At 36.8% G+C, this 20,604-nt stretch overlaps 1 protein-coding gene across 7 annotated transcripts in view; it reads right to left on the bottom strand.

Moving 5' to 3' along the window:
* RALYL (RALY RNA binding protein like) overlaps positions 1-20,604 on the bottom strand; it is a 404,897-nt gene that overhangs the window by 182,075 nt on the left and 202,218 nt on the right. For all 7 annotated transcript variants that reach the window (XM_051609901.1, XM_051609902.1, XM_051609894.1 and 4 more), the window contains one exon: positions 15,307-15,585. In XM_051609901.1, coding sequence (XP_051465861.1) covers positions 15,307-15,562 — 256 coding nt within the window. In that variant the 5' untranslated portion in view covers positions 15,563-15,585. The remainder of the gene's footprint in view (positions 1-15,306; positions 15,586-20,604) is intronic.

Genomic DNA, 20,604 nt, shown 5'->3' with positions numbered 1-20,604 from the left:
GTGTTAATTTTATCTTCTAATTTGACTCTTTGCTTTCCATTTTTCTCTCATAGTTTTGAAAAAAAACTGGCCAAGAAGCAAAATGAACCCTCAAAAATTAAGAAAACTAGAACAGCAACCATCCTCTTACCCACAAAAATAACCAGAAGAGTGGTGATATGGAAGTTTTTTTATAAACTCATTTTTTTTGCTCTCTTTTGAAAATATTAGAACTGAATTTTGACTGAGGTCAGGATGGCTTAAGCTTCAGCTCAGTTCTCTTTGAGGTCTTCATACATAGTTGCTTGAAATGTAAAAGGGCATAGTGTTATTATGCACATGGTTTAGACAGAAAACCACATACAGTTACACTGTAAAGGTTCTGCTAATAGAATTTTTAAAATATTATTCTTAGAAGAATGGCTTTTTAAATAATAATAATTTAAAAAATCACTTAAAAATACTCCAAAACAAAGGAAAATAACTTGATGCACTCTATAACTTCAGTAATTTGTCTAAGACACAGATTTGGTTTTATTTACACATTCCCCAATTTAATTGTGGTAAGTAAAGACCTAACTAGGTCCTTTCCAACTTTGGCAGTTAGAACTGCAGCAAGATCATTTAGCACTAAGCTTGATTTTTGAAATTGGACAAAGGAAAATAGTAATTTTCACACAAGATACATCTGTCAAAAGTGACTCCTTGTCACTGTGGAGTAGTGCTTCATCCCATTTTTCATGTGCACTGTATATTCAGTAAAAAAACCAACACCAGCACTCAAGAAACCAACAAAAAAACCAACAGAAAAAAAGAAATCCCAAAGCTATTTGTTAGATTTCTAAACTTCTAAAACTGTGTCAGTTTGAAGTATACTCTTAATTGTTTTAATTAATCTTGTAATCATATTTTTAATTGCATTTTTAGAGTTCCAATTAATAATAAAACTTTCACCTTACAGAAATATTTATTTCCTTCAAAATCTGTGTAGTTCTATATCGAGTCATTCTTGCTTCTATAATATATTGATTAATTTATTTTAGCTTAGTTGTTTCACTAGTGAAAAAAAGGAACATCCTACGAACTAAACCCATAAACCCAATTTTATAAGGCTCCAAAATATCAATAACAGCTCCATCACATTACTCTTTTCCTGTCTTTTCTTCTGCCCTTTGCAGAACTGCTCTCTCTATGGAAACCATGCAGATTAGCTGCTGGGGTCATTATAACCTCAAAGGTCTCCGTCTATTTCTTTGCAGTGCATTCACAAAACAAAAAAAACTTTTAAAATTAGATTTAAAATCACAATCTCACTACTTTTGTCTTGACTCAAAAAAAAAAAAGAAAAAAGAAGAAGAAGAAGAAGAAGAAGAAGAAAAAGAATAAAAAAGAAGATAGCAATATTCCTATTGCGGAAAAGGGAAAATGCCAGGGAATTTACTGATTTTATTAAGAACTGGTGTGGTGTCTGCTTTTCTTTGAATAATAACCTTGCACAGTGATGGGCTGAAATGTAAATACCTAATATTAAAAAAAAAATCACAACCCCCTGTGAGACCTGGCAAGTTGCAACTCAGGGAGGGGGGGATGGTAAGGGAGCCAGCTAATGCCATTGTGAGGCTGCTCTCTATTGCCTTCAGATGGCTGGGGAGGTCAGGAGATCTCCTTGATGACTGGAAAAAGGCAAATCACACAATCACAGAACTGTCAGAGTTGGAAGGGACCTCTAGAGATCATTTAGTCCAATCGCTCTGCTAAAGCAGGATTCCCCTAAAGCACATTGCAGAGTAACATGTCCAGGCAGCTTTTGTATGTCTTCAGAGAATGGGATTCCACAGCCTCTCCAGGAATGCTGTTCCAGTGCTTTGTCCCCCTCAGAGTAAAGACATTTTTCCTCATATTCTAATGGAACTTCCTATATTCCAGCTTGTGCCTGTTGCCCCTCATCTTGTCGCTGGCTACTGAAAAGAGTCTGACTCCATCCTCCTTGCACCTACCCTTTAGATACAGGCACTAATGAGATCTCCCCTGAGTCTTCTCCAGGCGAAAGAGTCCCAGTTTTCTCAGCCATCGCTCATAAGAGAGGTGCTCCAATCCCCCAGTCATCTTTGTTGCCCTCTGCTGGACTGTCTCTAGTACTTCCCTGTCTCTCTCAAACTGGGGAGCCCAGAACTGGATGCAGTATTCCAGATGTGGCCTCACCAGGGCAGAGTAGAGGGGAAGAATGACCTCTCTCGACCTACTGGCCACACTCTTCCTTATACAACCCAGAATTCCGTTGGCCTTCTTGACAACAAGGGCATACTGCTGGCTCATGGAAAATTTGCTGTCTACCATGATTTCTAGATCCTTCTCCTAAGAATTATTTTCCAGCAGGTCCACCCCTAACCTATATTGGCGCATGGGGTTCTTCCTCCCTAGGTGAAGGACCCTACATTTGCTCTTGTTGAACCTCATTATGTACTGCTCTGCCCAGCTCTCCAGCCTGTCCAGGTCATGCTAGATGGCAGCACAGCCCTCTGGAGTGTCAGCCACCCATCCCAGACACCTCTCCTGTTCTCCATGACCTTTGAAAGGTGATGAAGAATGGCCTAGCAATAACATCTGCCAGTTCTCTCAGTACTTGTGGGTGCATCCTATCAGGGCCCATGGGCTTATAGATGTCCACTTTGGCCAAGTGGTCTCTAACCCAGTCCTCCTCTACTGAGGGAAGTTCTTTCTCTCTCCAGATCTTTCCCCTTGCCTCCATGGTGTGAGAATCATGAGGGACAGCTTTAGCAGTGAAGGCTGAAGCAAATAATGCACTCAGAAACTCTGCTTTCTCTGCATCTTCCACCACTAGGGCACGCACCTCATTCATCAGCAGGCCTATATTTTCTCTAGTCTTCCTTTTTCTATTGATATACTGAAAACACCTCTTCTTGTTGTCTTTAACTGCAGTGGCCAAGTTGAGTTCTGCTGGAGCCTTGGCCCTTTTCCCCTTGCATAGCTTCACTACATCTTGGTATTCCTCATAAGTTGAAAACCCTCATTTCCATGGTCTGTAAACTTTCCTTTTATTCCTGAGGTCTATTAAAAGCACTCTATTCAGCCAGGCTGATCTTCTTCCCTGTCAGCTCATCTTTTGGGACCTGGGGATGGCCTGCTCTTGTGCCTTTAAGAGTTCCTCCTCAAAATATAACCAGCCTTCCTGGGCTCCTTTGCCCTTCAGGACTGTCTTCCCAAACAACACTCTCAATCATGTTCTGGAACAGGCCACAAATCAGCCCTTTGGATATCCAAGGTGGCAGTTCTGCTGGCTACCCCCCTTGCTTCTCCAAAAACTGAGAACTCTATAATTTCATGATCACTCTGCCCAAGACAACCTCCAACCTTTACATCCCCCACAAGACCTTCTGTGTTAACAAGAGCAGGCCCAGCAGGGCACTTTCCCTACTTAACTTCCTCACCAGCTGTGTCAAGAAGTTGTCTTCCACACACTCCAGAAACCTCTGGGACTGCTCCCTCTCTGTTGTATTTCCAGCAGACATCTGGGAAGTTGAAGTTCCCCACAAGAACAAGGGCAGGCTATCATAAGACCTCTGCCAGCTGCTCATAGAATATTTCATCAGTCTCTGCATCTTGTTTGGGGGGGTTTATAACAAACTCCCACCATGATGTCAGCCATATTGCCCTTCCCTTTGGTTCTTACCCGTAAACACTCAACACTCTCATTCACAACGTTAAGTTCAAAGCATTCAAATCTACCCCTAACCTAGAGGACCACATCACCACCTCTCCTTCCTTGCCTGTCCCTTCTGAAAAGTTGGTAGCCATCAATTGCAACACTCCAGTTGTGTGAGTGTTCCCACCACAGTTCTGTGATGGCAACCATATAATCGTTTTCTTGCTGTGCAATGGCCTCCAGCTCCTCCTGTTTGTTGCCCATGCTGTATGCATTAGTGTAGATGCACTTCAGCTGGGCTAATGGTCCTGCCACCTTTCTGGGGGCACAAGCCCTCATTCCCACCTGATCACACTCAGACACTTCCATAGTTACTAACCTATTGCTAACCCTCAAGTCTTTGCTGCCACATGGATCACCATCCCCCACATCCACTGAGACAACAGACTGTAAGACCATTCTAGCACTAATACCCTCAAAACTGGCATGCTGCTCCCAGACTCCCCTCTACTAAGCCTGGTTTCATCCCCATCCCCCTTTAAATTAGTCTAAAGCTCTTACAATGATCCCTGCCAACTCTTGTCTCAGTATCCTCCTTCCTCTTTGGGTTAGGCTTTCCCCATCAGTTGCCAGCATGCCTGGTGTCCTGTAGATAACCCATGATCAAAGAAACCGAAGTCCTACCGGTAACACCAGTCGCAGAGACAGGAGTTAGTCTACTAGCTCTTCCAGTTTATCCCTTCATCAATCCCTGCAACTGGTGGGATAGAGGAGAACACTACTTGTACTCCTGATCCCTTAACCAGCCATCCCAGTGCCCTGAAGTCTCTCTTCATTGCCCTTGAACTGGTTGCTATCTTATTACTGCCTACCTGAAATACCAGTAACAAGTAGTAAGAAAAGGACCTGGGGGTTCTCATTGACAAGCAGCTGAATATGAGCCAGCAGTGTGCCCAGGTGGCCAAGAAAGCCAATGACATCCTGGCTTGTATTAGAAATAGTGGGACAAGCAGAGGTACAGAGTTGATTATCCCCCTGTACTCAGCACTGGTGAGGCCACACCTGGAGTATTACGTCCAGTTTTGGGCATCTCAATTCGAGAGAGATATCGAGGTGCTGGAGCGAGTACAGGACAGGGCAACGAAGCTGGTGAAGAGCCTAGAGAAATAATCTTATGAAGAACGCTTGAAGGAGCTGGGAATGTTCAGTTTGAGGAAAAGGAGGCTGAGGGGAGATCTCATCAGTCTCTACAACTATCTGAAAGGTCATTGTAGAGAGTTTGGTGCTGGTCTCTTTTCACAGGTAATTAGCAACAGAACAAGAGGGAATGGCTTCAAGCTGCAACAGGGTATGTTTAGACTAGACATTAGGAAAATTTTTTTCACTTGCTGTTTTTCAATCAAATTTAGTGTTCCTCACCTGAAAGACTAATTAAACAGACATAGATTTAATGAAGTGAGGAGTGACCTTGAGTCCAGGAAATTTAAGATAGCAGAACAACTAGCAAGGATGATATACTTCCCAAATTCATTTCAAGACCTGAAAGTTATGACCACAATTTAAAGTCATTAAGTTCTGTTCCTCTCTCTTTCTTATTTGTATCCAGACTCAGGAGCAGAATGAAAGAAAGCACAAGAGACTTAACATTTGCCATTTAACTGAAAACAGTAGGAGAGGTGGGACAGGTTTGCAACAGAATGCTGCAGCAATCAATTGAAAATTCTCTCTTTTCAATGAGATTTTAGCAACATGCAGGAATGACTGTGATCATAACAAAAGTGTTTGGATAACATCAAATGAGCAAACACATTGAGGAGAAGACTAGATAAACAAGAAACAGAATTAGACTTAAAAAAAGGGATTAAAATACTGAGATTGACACAAAGGAACACAAAGTATTTTAAGAGTTTAAGCACATCATCTTACAAAAGAAAGAAAGAAAGAAAGAAAGAAAGAAAGAAAGAAAGAAAGAAAGAAAGAAAGAAAGAAAGAAAGAAAGAAAGAAAGAAAGAAAGAAAGAAAGAAAGAAAGAAAGAAAGAAAGAAAGAAAGAAAGAAAGAAAGAAAGAAAGAAAGAAAGAAAGAAAGAAAGAAAGAAAGAAAGAAAAGAAAGAAAGAAATCTTATTCATGGTAGCAGAGACATTCAAGCAAGTTCTGTCCAGCTTTTATAGACACATAAAAATAAATGTGTATTTTTAGTGGGTTTTTTGAGTATAATAAAATGCATGTTTGTGCTGTGCAATAAAGTAGGACATAAAAAAAGATAATTGTGATCAAGCTATTTAAGAAATATGAAGCAGGATAGCTGAATTGGTAGCTGGGAGATGAGTTTTAATGAGGTCTAACACGGATTAGTTATGGAAATTATTGTATTTCTTTCTGGAACAAGCTAGTATATGTTCTCAGCTTTTTGCTCTTCGACTATTATAATCTGATGGGAGAAAGCTCAAGACTCATATATCTACACTTACCTATATGCCAAATTAGCAATTCTAGGCTGGGTTTGAACACGAGTAGTGTCTTCTTATAGATACATTATCATTTTGTAAGCAATACTAGGAATTCTGTATGTTTTAGGGTGACTTTAAACAACTTAAAATAAATGTGAAAATATCCAACTTTATACTAAAATACAGACTGTTTTCAGTTGACCTTTTGAAAATTAGAAGTCTTGCCATGCAAAAAGTCAGATTCAGCTGCCATTACTTTTCTAGAAGATACTAAAGTCATTTAAACATTTGTAATGATAAAGAACATGAATAGTGCTCAGTTCTGAGTCACTAAAATACCTAGAAAATTAATTTTTCTCCAACCTTTTAAAGCCTATGGTGGAGCTCAGTAATACTAACATTTCTCTGGGTGAGGGAGGAGCAGTAGCATAGAATCTGAGCACCTCATTTGTCAAATCACCTGTTTTTTTGCTTGTGAATTTCACTCTGCCAGGAAGAAGTGCTGAAAAGTAAATGCATTATTAATAGGGGGCTAGTAGTATTTTCCCCCCAATATACTTGATTTACATTATTATGCTGATGAAGTTGTCTAACGTTGAAGGAATTGTAGAATTAAGCGTGAAACCTGAGATACGCACTTGATGAGAAAGAAACAAATTTCCTCCACTTTATTTTCCTAAGGAGTGAAATAAAACTAGGCTTAACACATAAAACCGAATCTGAGGTGGTAAATGTGCCTTCACAAGCACTTCATGTCTCAGTTAAGCTAGACAGGAAAAGAACATTTGCATTTTAGATGATGTTGCTATTAAGAAGGGAAAGAAAGAGAAGAAGAGAGATCCTAAAATTTCCTCAGCTGTCTCCATGAACAGAGACTATGATGTGGTGAAGGATTTTTGTCTGTAACATCAGTATTCCGGTAGAGGAATATCTGCTATACTTCCTCCTCCAAACAGCTGAGTGGTACCTTGTGAAGGAAAGTTATTTCATGGTTTTTACAGTCAAAGTCCAAAAGACAAATAGCAGTGCTGGGATTTGACTGGATTCCACAATACACTAAAATAGCATTACTCTATCCTGTCACACAGTGTTGCATACTTGGTAAAAAAACACCCCATACTTCCAATTGCAGATTAGAAAGATAAATATTTGCAATTCTGATTTTGATGAGAAATCATCTAACCTGTGCCTTTTCTAGAAACCCTGGGAGAGAAATTAATTTATCCATATGCCTTTTGGAATAAGGTCAGCAAGTGAGATGTTTTTACAAAAGAATGAGAAAATAAGTAGATGTGGCAGTCATACACATAAAGCTGGGTGACATGATATTAGCAGCACTAATTCCACCAGAGCATGATAAAATATTGAAGAATGTATTGTCAAATGATCAAGAAGAAAATGCCAGACTCAGTCCAGGTGACATTCTGTTTGAAGTGAAAAAAGCCACATGCATGGAAATTAGCCTATAAGATTAAATCAAGCTGTATCAAGTGAAGAAGTGAAGCTGTAGAGGACATGAGACCTCCTAGAACAACAAAACCAAAAATTACAGAGCACCCTAGAGGTAATTCTTCTTTTTACACATTACATCCCACATGAGACACTGAGACAAATGTTGTGAAAGAACTTACGACAGTGGTTTTATCACTGCATGATATTATGACAGTTCAGAATGAAACATTATAGAACAGCTATAGTAGTTTTAATGATCTGAGCAGTCACTAATGAAAGCAAGCAAATTTAAGAAGTGGTACAGGATTTTGTCTGCCACAAAGAAAAAACAATTTTTGTAACTTCTTATAGAGCTGCAACAAAAATAAAACATAGTTATGTTCAAATCAAGAATCAACTACTGGATATAGTTTGCTAAAACAATCTCATTAAGATATGCATGGAGTAAAGGTTGAAGTACTGGGGACTTCAATGTAAAATTGCCTAGAGGTTTTGTAAAACACAAAATAATTATAGATGTATCAGACCAAGGAACATGTAAGTATTTATTGTAAAGAGATTTGGGGGATTTGAAGTGCAGCAGGTTAAGAAACACAAGGATGAATTTATTAAAATTTAAAAAAATCTGCTTTTAATGCAGATGAGACCCTATGCTATATACAGACATGTCAAGAAACAGAGAAGCACATAAAAAGACCCCATACTAACACCTTGTCCATAATTTTAAAGTTCAGTTGACTATGCAGAAGACCAAGTGGATCCAAATATGCGTCTGCATGCCGCCTTGAAGGAAAGAACATTTTTCTTGGCATTATGATGGAAGAAAAACTCAACATTTGCATGAGTTGACATTAGGCTTCCAGAGTACAAAACCTTGTGCCAGGCACAACTTTGCCAATTTTAGTTTATCACACTTTAGGAATATGTGGTGAATTTCACAGGAGGAGACTCCAAGCAATAAAAAAGGAAAGCTTTGCTCTTGTGAATTCACCTCTTAGCTAAATTATTTCTTACTATGCCCTTGATACTTTTCTGAACATTAAAAAATTTTAGTTCTGTCAGAAAGTCAGATTTGAATTGTAGTTTCAGTTTTCATAATGAGTTAGACTGACCAAATCTCACTAACAGAGAAACAGACCATTTTGCAAGATATAGGGAGTAAAACTCAGTCATTTTTAACATTCTATGATTCTTAATCTAGGTATTTTCAATCTAATGAAATGGTTCATACCATTAAAATATGCATTTTTGTTATGAGATGGAACATTCAGCTTGCTCTTCTGGAACAGGCATATGTCAATAGTGCAATGGTGTCCTGCCCTGAACAGTAACAGAATGATGATGGCTAAAAAGAATGCTTCCTTCCTTTATATGAGTTGTTTTATATACATGGGTAGTACCTGAAATGGTTCATAGAAGTATGACTAAAGGATCAGAAAATACTGATTAAAAAACCCATAACAAACAGGACTATGGACTGACAACAAGGGTTAATAGTCTTTTTGGTTTCAAGAACATTAAGAAAGACAACTGGGTTATACTGCTCTAGCATAGTCTGCTGCTATGGCTGTAGTCTACTGCCACAATGAACTTTACTGATGTTAAAACAGAAGATATAAAAGTATTGGGAGACACCAAAGTGTGCAATGGGAACGGACATATGGAAATGATCAGAAGACCCCCATGAGCAATGATCAGTGTTTGTATCAAAGCTCCCCTACAATGAGACTTTACACTAGTGTTTCCTGTTACACAGGCTGCACCAAGACCACAAGGACATGAGTAGGCATCAAGAAGGAGAAGACCTGTGTGATAGATTTAGACATTGTCACTGTTACTGCATGAAGGAACAGGCTGAAACAGGACTACACTGGTTCCCAAATATAGGAACAGATTGAAATGGGATTAAAGAGTCAGTTGTAATGGGCAAAATTTAACAACCTCTGAACTAAGTTGTGGAAGGCTAATTCATTTTTCAGACATTCTGTAATATTCTGTTCGTGCCTGAGGGCTGAACGATGAGGACATTGACTAAGTTGTGACTTTGTGGGAAGGACTTAATAAAGACAGCACAGGTCTAAAATCATATCCTTAGTTTCACTCTAGGTTTCTGAGACATTGAAGGCATGACTTGCAACATGACTACATTTACACAATTCTTGTGAGTATTGTTACTTGCTTTTGTAAGAAGACAAATTGGTATTTACCTTTATTATTTATTATTACTTTATATTTGTTCAAAATAAAAAAATATTGGATCAAATAGATTTTCTCAAAACCTGGCCCGGAAATTGACACTTTTTTACAATAGTAATTGATCTTGTATTCATCTAGTTATATGGGCTCAGTAAATTTAAAAGTCATCTCCACAATAAAATAACATCTATAGCATCTCACAGGTTTTATAGGTTCACGGATAAGTTCATAGATAAATATTTTTTGCTGATTCAAGTATTTTCTCTTTAAATGTATTTTTTGGTTTAAACTTACATGAGAATGATAATTCGTTATACAGCACTTCACATGTATTTTTGCTTTTGCTTAAATAGTATTAAGAAAAAAGTGGATTATTATACAATATTATGACTTATCAGGACTGAAATACCTTGCTGTCTAAGGCTCACTTGGACAGATAATTACAGGAATACTGCTGAATTACAGTGCTCACCTTATTTGCTCATGATGCAACGCTGGTAAGTACAAAACATTAGAATATGCATCTGCAGAAGTTACGGCAGGTGAAAGACTTTTCTGTGAAGTGTATTGCCCCTTCTGGTCTAATTATGTGAACATACAATATCCAACCTCTTAGAAGTATAAGATTTGATATACAGTTTGAAAACACAATTATTATGTCTATAATATTGTCTATGTAATATTTGATATTTTTAATGTCTCATTAAAATACGTTAAAATACCAAAATGTTACCACTTTTTCTTTATATTGATACACTCTCTAGGGTTTCTTTAAGGCAACCAATGTCCTTGGTTGGAATGTTTTAAACATTAAACACATTAAAACTTCATTCTTTACAGACTTGCCAGAAGAAAAATAAGAGACCTTTCCAGTTGCTCATCCACTATAAAATTCAAAACAAGATAGTGCTACTTTCCTGCTATCCTGCACAGGTAGATCTTGTTATTATGGTAGCTGGAGGTGACTGGGTGAGAGTTACAGGACTGCTTCAGTAAGTCATGAGTTATTCTCGAACAAAGGAATGTCTTCTAGGAATGTTGTGCTTACATGGGACTGACTGAAGTCTGATAGCAAAGTTAGAACTTAACCATCAAAAATTCAGTTTTGAATTTCCCTTCTTAGTATATCATTGGTTTAAAGAAAGTTTAGTCATCAAGAAAATTCACTCCAGAAAGTCCTAGTCCTGTAAATATGTAGTTAAGGCTCTCAGTGTTGGTAGACATTACAAATATACATAGAGAAGATCTGTTTAGAGTAGAGGCAAGGGTAGCGAAAGGAAAACCAGCCCTTTTGTCACATCTATTCAGTTTACAGCAAAGGTACATGCTGAGTCTCTCTAAAGGCTCTCTTTATTACTTGCTCTTCTCCTTGGATGTTTTCTACTGGGTAGTCATCATTTAGAAAGCCCCTGCAGGGGTTCTGTGCTTCTCAAAAGGTTGTGCAATAGAATATGTCACCCAAAATAATTATCTGCAACCACCATCTTACCTGAGGCTACATGTCAGTATATACTCACTTGGTACTCAGCAACTGCATCTAATTTAGACCTGGAGGAAGACATACGCGAATAATACTTACAGCAAGAAGACAGGATTGAAGCTACAATGGAACTAATTTATTAGATAAAAAGGGCATCAACTGAAGAACTACAGTGTCTTTCAAATTCTTGCTACTGTAGCCTTTTTCTCAGTATCCAAGAATGAAATTCCATGCTGTCCTAAAGAAAGCAACAGCATAGACCAGAAGTACTAGCCTTGCAGCATTTAACTTGTTTTCTAAAGGTACTTATGAAGTGGCTCAGACCTTATCCTGGTGCAAATATAAAAAAATAAAAAAAAATATTCTGAGGTTAAAGGAATAATGTTGGTTTAAAAATATATATGAAAGAGGAAAAAAATAGGTCATACAATTATAATATATAATGCTTTGAACTCTAAACCATACAAATCAAAGGGACATTATGGTGTAGAGGTTGCTATGCTATCTCTACCAGAATTTTTGATAAATGTTGTTACATATATTTGCGAAATGCATAATGTAAACAGGAATATATAAGTTATGAAACATTAAATACCTTTTACATTATAATTAATGTGTGCTGGAATGGATAAAAAAGTTAAATGGTGTTTCTATAACCCTTGTGAAGAACTACAAAGGCAGGAAAAAACATCAGGTGAAGAACTGAATTCTCCATCATGTACCCAAAAGCTTCATTCTTGCTGCAGCTCACTCCTCAGCCCACAGCTACAATGAGACTTGCACCATTGTCTTCAGAGCAAGTAGATCTCCTTTCACTGAGGGCTGAAATCACCCTTTCTAAAGCTCACGGATAGACTTGATATTTCAGCAAGTATGGGCAAATGATCTCTAATTTGTAGATGTGTTTAAATAGATTAAGAATTTTTGACCTGATACAGCAGAGAGGATTATGTGGGTGTGTTCCCACTACTGGGAACATAACTTGCAGTTTTATCCTGTACCAACTTGAACTTTTTCTTGGCACCAGGCTGAAGCAATTCATAAAATGAACATTGGGAAACAGACTCCTATGCCCAACACTGACCACTAACTGCCCTGCTGTGGGCCAGGAAAACATGCTATTCCCAAGAAAATATAATATAATTTCAAGAAACTAGACTGAACTTCACAATAATACCAATACATTTCTTAAGCATATGTTTTTGTGTTCCTTCACAATCTCTTCGTCACTGCTTTTCAGAGTATGTTACACTTCATGGAACAGAATCTTGAAAACAACACACAGCTCATGAAATCCACTTCTCTGAAATTACAGCATCCACAACATAGCCATTACATGTCACTGGCTACCAAACACATTGGTAAGAGATTGAGAGTTGTGCAAGAAAACCAGCAGGCCAATTATAATAACCCACATGAAGCTGGCAAGACTGAGAGTACTACCGATCCTTTAGATTTGTACTTATGAGGAATTTGTTACACAAACTGCCTTGTTATGTACCTACAGAGTCTAACACTTTGGGATTCCACCTCAGAAGAAACATTTAGACAGGACTCTAAGGCACACCATTAATGCAATTCCATTGTCTACAGCTGGATGAGAATTGCAGCAGCACGTTCAGTGAACTGTGCACCACTGTATTACAGCTACAGGAATTTACAGGTTTGGTTTTAAATTTCAGTTACACACATGTGAACAGTTTCTGACTCACAGTTAAAGATGCTGTCGATGATATTGTGATTTTGAATGGCAGGACTCCATAGAAAACAAGAGCTAAAAAAAATGGTCAGTTTGCCAAAACCACAAAAGAACTAATGTAGATTAATAATGCAGTCTAAATTAAATTATTCCTTCTTTTTTGAGCCACTGAGTACTAGAGTGTATATACTATGAGATAATATTTTTCAAATATTCCTTTGTTCAGACAGCTTTCCAAAAGAGAAAAGACCACCATCCAGCCCTCATTGTATTACTAATATATTCTAATTCAATTTAAAGAAAATTTAGCTATGCTAATCAAGTTTATTTGTACATCTGTAAAAAGGCTTTTCTTGTCCCTCTTCCATACCTTGATAGTTGCTATAAAATAATGTGTGCTGTTTATTTCAGAATGGAAGTTTCTGAGGACAGAGAACAAAGTGTTTTTTCATCAAGCAGTTTCACAGTAATGAGCCTACCTCTTCCTTCCTTCCATTCAAATGCATGATTTTCACATAAGTTATTCTTCTGGGTCATAAGGCCAAGCAAATTTCATCTATCAGCTCCTCATTATTTTGAAGCAATTGTTAATGTTGAATGCTAATATAAAGAATTCGTAGGAACAGTTTTTCTAATGAGATATACCACTTCTACAAAGTAATTTTCTTTGTCAGACCGTACTGATGACAACTGTATTTCATATACAGAAAGAGTAAATGAAGTCTGGAACAGCTAAAAGAAAATTTCACCTTGCTTATTCTTTATATTCCTTTAATACATCAGGAATTGAAAAATAAAATACACCACCACAAGACTGCAGAATAATTAAAGTATTTTATGATTATACTGTTGAAACTTAGTATTGAATAAACCTGTTATTAAAATATTCTAACAGTTGAAGTAAATATTGATACCTTAACTTCTTTTACAACAACATCACTTGCCTTCTATACAATGTACAAAAGTACTTTGAGTAGAGCAAGGGTATCTCCTTGTTAAAAGCACTTGGCATATTATAGATGCCACACAAAATATTAAGAAAGACTAACAACAGTAGTCATAGTAATAACAGATCTATTGCCTTAGGAAAACACAGTTTAAAAAATCTGGTCAGAGCAGTGTGCAAGGAGCTGTAAATACTGTACTGATGGCATTACGTGGCCTATTGCTCAGAGACCACCACTCCAGGAAATATCTTCTAATAATGCCATCCCACAGAGTGACTTTGCTGCCTCACATTATCACTTTAGTTCTCTTATTTCACTCACATATATAACTTTTTGTAAAAAATTTGTAATCTCTGTTAAAATGTAATTGGATTTATTTAGTCTGTTTTTCTTTTGAACCTGAAATACAGGTATTATACAACTTAAAGTTGAGAAACTGCGATGAAACAAAAACCCATCTAATACAAATACCCCAATTTCTACAAGTAATCAGAAAAACAGATTTCCAGAGCCTGAGAAATTGAAAATTAATAAGCCATGTCCGTTCCTTATGACCTGTTACTACCAAAGCACTAATTGCACTTCACCTTTTCCTGACATAGCCTTTACAAATATGAGTTTGAATCTGAGCAACATAGTTCAGAGGTCTAGTGAAAAATCTCTGGCTCCTACCAAACAACTTGCTCTACTGTCCATCATTACTGTATATATGAAAGATTGAGTCGCTACTGTACTTCAGATTATTTTATCATTCGCAGCCTCCACATCTACAAGTAAATAGCTTTCAGAGCTAACACTTGCAAAAAGGAGCAACCAGATCTTACATATACTTTTATGACAAAGCACCTGAAAACAAAAATGTTACACTTTCATAATAAAATTTGGAGTTCAGAAGAACATCATTGACAACATTATTTGGGAATAACTTCAACCTCAGTTTTTTCATAATAAAAGTCTCTAAATGAATAATAGCATTGCTATTTAATTTGGTACAATTTCAAGGACTAACAAAACTCGTTTCTTTGTTTCTGTATAAAATCTGACACACCACTGAGCTGGTTATTATTTTAAACTCATTAAATGCAAGATAATGACATCTATTAGATGAGTCTTGTTATATTACATTAGATTTACTAACTAAAGTCTAAGAGAGTCTCACATGAGTAATCATGTTCACTGCAAAGGGATTACATAGAGAAGTATAAAGCAGTCAGAAGTAAGTTGTTTAATAAATCAGCAGTTTATAGAACTAAACATTTTGTATTACAAAGGTAATAACTAGTTCTTTGAAAATTCTGCCAGATTCAACATCCTAGAAATACGCTTAGATGGAATAATGGCAAAACAAACTTACAGTCCCCAAGGCACCAGCAGCAGATGATGTTTCAAGTACACAGGAAAGAGAAAACAGTATTTCAATGATATGAATTAGCCCTTACCTAGTGGCTGTCCTGCGATGATCCTGGCATTCTCCCCCGCCACCGCAGCTCTCGCGTGCCTCTCGCTCATGTACTGTACAAACGCATAACCTTTGTGCACTGAGCAGCCAACTATTTTCCCATACTTTGCAAAGATCGCTTCAATGTCACTTTTTTTGACAATGGCTGTGTTCAGATTGCCAATGAAGACCCTGGAGTTGATGGACTTTGGGTCATTCTTATTGGTGACGTTGCTGGTCTGTGTTTTGCCAGTCATGGTTGGATCTCTTGGCTTTAACCCTTAAATAAAGAACAAAGAGAATTTTGTTTCAGAGCATACAGCTACCCATGACTTTGGATTACTATTCCAGCAATAATTCACTTTCAGTTTTCCTTAGGGTGAATCTAGACTCTTCTGAGTTATACTTTCTCAAAACTATTATAAAGAAAACCAAGGCAGCACATTTTAAAATACTGCTGATGTCAAATTAAAATTTATTTTATAGATATAAAATATACCAATGCATCTCTTAATACAGTGCTGTGATAGTGGAGCTGTAATGTAATTGTATCTGGATTTCTGCTTAGAAAGTCAATATTGACTTTTTAAGTACATAGCCATCTAGAAATTGCAAAGCAAGAGAACGAATCATTGCCTTATGCCAAATAATTGAACATTCAAGGCCACAAAGAGAACAAACTCTAAAAATGAGAGACAATTCCTTCTGTTTGGTGTCCGACAGAAAACATTTCTCAGCATTTAAATATCATTGAGTGTTGTGAGGAGCACATGGCAGGTAACATACAGCTCTTTGCTACAATCAATATGTCTCTATCAGAAAAATTTTCCTTATTAATTCCATAAAAAAAAAAAAAGAAAAAAGAAAAAAAAAGAAAACACAGGGAAGCACAAGTAACTTATATGAGACTTACAGAATCATAGAATCATCTAGGTTGGAAACAACCCTTAAGATCAACAACTCCAGCCATTAACCTAACTTTACTAAGTCCACTGCTCAACCATGTGCCTAAGCACCATATCTACACAAGTTTTAAACATGTCCAGGTACAGACACACTTCCTTCAAATCTAGTTTAAAGACCCATAATGAGCCTTGCTGGCTTTCATCCCAGGGTCCTTCTCCTTTTTCACCTTGAAGTGAAATGAAAGAAATTGTCCTGTGAGGCTTCCGAGTTTTCTTTAGCTACATTAGACAACAGAAATGTCAAAAATATGCATACCTCCAAACAGTGAAAACTTACTTTGTTAAGAAACAAGTCGTTTAGACAGCAGTCAAATATAGGTCATCTCTTACAGCTAAGAATTGTGTTACTATCTTTTAACCTGTTTGTACTTTCGATCACATCACAGCAACAGCTTGGGCAAGAAAAGAACCCAGTTAAATACTGCTCACAGTTAAAGATCAGTTCATTCTCAAGATGAAAAGGAAGAATGACCTCTATTCTGCACACCTACAGCTTGACACTAACTAGAAGTTTCGTATTTTATATCAATAGCTACCATATATTAAGCTAGACTGATGAAAAAAACACATTGTTACTGAACTCCACACAATTCTTTCTGTACAGAACAGCTCCAGCCGCAGCTATCAGTACTTTGACCATCTCTATCACACAGAATCCAACACCACCCTTTAGGTAAGAATTCACAATGGAGACATGTGGACAATCTTCTCAAATCCTAGCAAACATTCTGTTTTATTAAAATAACTCTTGAGGCGTGCTATCTGACAAATAACTTTCACTTGCTTAACAACTTCATATGACAGCTTCATACTACAACATTTAGAGAAAATACTGTAGAAAACAAGAAAAAATGTTTTCTTGCAAGTTTATCCATTTTAAATACATTATGGAAACACAGGATACTGTATGCACGTACAAATTTAATAATGGAAAACCAGAAAAACTGTCTTGACTAAAAGCCTCTGAGCTTTCTCATATGACAGATTTAGTACTTGTATTTCTAGATTGCTGTGCAGATCATGCATGTTTAAGTTGTGTCTATATATAGTTAACCTGAATACTGTCAACAGTCATAATAGAACCCTTAGGTCTTCTTTAGTTTGAAGACAAACCACCTACAAAATATAAATGTAATGCACACTGAGCTCCATGTTGGCACAAAGAAGACTGCTGATATTATATGAGACCTATCAAATTTAAACCCATCTTAGATATACCTATATTTACACAGGAGTCAAACTGGCAATAGCATAGTTATGTTAGCCTAAAGACCCCTAATGACCTAAACTGAGGAGGTTATATGGGAGAGTAGCTAGGTACAAAAATAAATTAATACAGTCGAGCAGATGGCGAACAGGGAACTACTGGTCTCCCCTGTGGTATCAAGACGCACGACACATCAGTGTCAAATGCTACTTCTGTTGGGAAAACTTAACATGGATAGTATCGTGTTCAACTTTGTGAAGATCCAGCAAAAAAAAAAAAAAGCTGTATCTGTCCTTGTATAGTTCTTAGGATCTTGTTAATGTTGTCTGTGCGCATTTATCAGCTGAACTGATTTTACAAAACTCACAGAGGAAGTGACTCACAAGCAGAATCACTGGTCTAGAAAGAGTAGACTTGGCTGGTAGACCTGTTTCTTCCACCAGTTTGCTGTATGACTCTCACTAAAACACTTTTTTGTGCCTCCGTATCCACTTCTTAAACTTCAGACTTCCGTTTTTTTTTGCTAAGAGCTGTCTCTTGATGTATCGCTTCTAACACAATGAACATAAGCCAGCAGATATATTTGGCCACAACTGGCACACTAATAACAAAAATAACAAGGGGAAAAAAATATCTACAGATAATTTTCTGCCAGACAAGACTTGTGTTAAAATTATAGACAACAAAACTCTTAAATTATTGCAAACATAACTGTTTTCAAAACACGAGTACTACACTCTGTATTTCCTCTATTATTTAGCCACTTAACATGGGATTTAGTGAATGATTCTTTTTTTTATTTCATAAAAATCCTCATTCTATTTTTGCCCAGTTCTGCTATGTGCTCATTTAAATAAAATTTGAATAGGACATTGAATGTTTCACTCTTGTAGTTGTTCTTTGCAATGCAAATTTGCCAAATTTTTATAACACAAAGAAAAGTAGTTGTCTGGTGAGTTCTCTCAAATGAGCAGCTAGGAAAACGTGCTGTAAAAATTCAAAGGGTGAGAATATTATTAACATGTGAACAACTGAGATTTGATTGCCTTGCTGGTCGACGTACAATACTATTGTGAATATTTAATAAAAATCAAAGATACATGGGATCTTTATTACAATGAGAAAGAAGTTACAGTAAGTTTTACACCTCACTTACCATTTGCATCTGTGAATACTGAATTATACCTATCTTCTCTGAGCTACCAGTAAAATCACAAACATTGTAACTTATACAACCACAGAAATGAATGAAATAGTGAAAGAAACACAGCTAAAATAATCTCATTTCCTTGCAGCTTTTAATAAAGTATCTTGTTCGTTTCCTATTATTGCAGTAATAATTAAAAAAATCTTCTATATGCCAAACATATCTCTTAAGATTGCTTTACTAACAACATTTTGCTGTTAATACACTTAATTATATTTATTTTTTCAATGCACTTAATTATATACAGCATTGCTTTATGTTGCAGTTGATTTAATTATTTGACCCAAAACTAGTTAGTTTAAGTCTTGGTATACTTAAATATAAAAGTTATAAATCATACCATTTCCATTACTACATAGATCTCCTGTTTGAACAGTAAAGTTTGCAAATCTGTCTTAAACATTAAAATTTCTAACATGCTTAAGAGGAATGAAAATGTCAGTGACTAAGATGAGATTTCTATTGCCCAGTACACACATGGGACATGTCTAAACCAGTCGATCTGAAGTGCTGAAGAGGGTGGCAGATTTTAAGCCCTGCCTACCTTCCTCCACATTTCCAGCATTTTCTTACAAAGTTCGGTTTAGCAACAGCATGACAAAAGGTTGCCTTGTGGCTGTGAAACTCATCTTCAGTCCATAAGATGAACTTTTGAATCCACATCTCCCATTTCACAGGAGATGTTCCTCTGAGGGCTCTGTGGCTAACTCCAGACCAATTAAACCAATCCCCTTTAGAGCAGGGATGTGCCCCAGCTCAGAGAAGAGCACAGGACCTGAAGTAAAATAAAGGGTGCAGCTTGTCCAGTTTTACATCCCAGTAATTCCCAGGCATTTCTACGGGGAATGGGGACAAGCGGGGACCATGACAGTCTTACTGGGCCTCTGCTCTCAATATTGCTTATGCATTTTACCAGTGACTCTTCACAGCAAATGCAAAATTTTCATTTGGAGACAGTTTTTTGGTCAAACTGCAATACAACTTGGTACTGACAGAGACTTGAGGACTTAAGCTGTTTAAAAAGATTTTGAGAACAATTTACTTCAGCAGCCTTCTAGTCGTACAACTGTTTCTCATCTTATAAGAATGACTGGAATTATCACTCTGAGGAACTTATTATTACTCGCAGTGACTCACAGGAAGAATTAAGGCCTACTGAGGAAAAACTGAAACAAAAAAGCTGGAAATCTTTAAAGAAAACTGAAATGTTTTAAAAAATAGATTAGAACCATGTTATTTACATACAGAGGGCTTTAACATTGCACTTCTACATATTTATTATTTTTACAAAGAAAATTATTAAAAAAATGAAACCAGCTTTCATTTCCCCTAAAAAATAAAAATTCAGTTTGAAATCATGTCCAGAGCTGAGCCGTGAAATAATCAACAATCTGTATTAGATCTATGGGCTAACAAAAGTCTAATTCTGTGGGGAAAGATTTTTACATATGAAAATTCCCATCACTGGTAGCTTATTCTAAGCATCTTTAAATGCCAGAATTTTGTTGTTGTTTATATTTACAATAATAAGTTTGCACAGTAAGGTGTATAGTATATATTTTATAATTACAAATCCCTTCAAGAAAGACAGAGAAAGGCAAGCAGACATGTGGCTGGATAGTAATGTCTGCCTCCACAATGAAAACCACAGTAAGTATAGGCTGTGAAAAATTAATTTCTACATTGTTTGGGAGTCAAGCTGAACATCGATATTCTGGCAAACATAAAAATATCATTGTACTGGTCCTTGGACAGACAAAATTCAGCACTATAACGTGTTCAGTCTCTGATTTAAAACACATGGTGTTCTCTTTGATACTTCCAAGGAATTTATCTCTGCCCCTTTGTTATCCAGGCACAGTTAATAGCTTAGCTTTTGTAAATATCAAGACTCAAACCTTGCTTTAATAGTTGAACTTT

Source organism: Apus apus, chromosome 2, assembly GCF_020740795.1.
Source record: "Apus apus isolate bApuApu2 chromosome 2, bApuApu2.pri.cur, whole genome shotgun sequence".
Lineage (NCBI taxonomy): Eukaryota > Metazoa > Chordata > Aves > Apodiformes > Apodidae > Apus > Apus apus.
The sequence above is the reverse complement of the archived record's forward strand: the minus strand, read 5'-3'. Positions and strand labels throughout refer to the sequence as shown.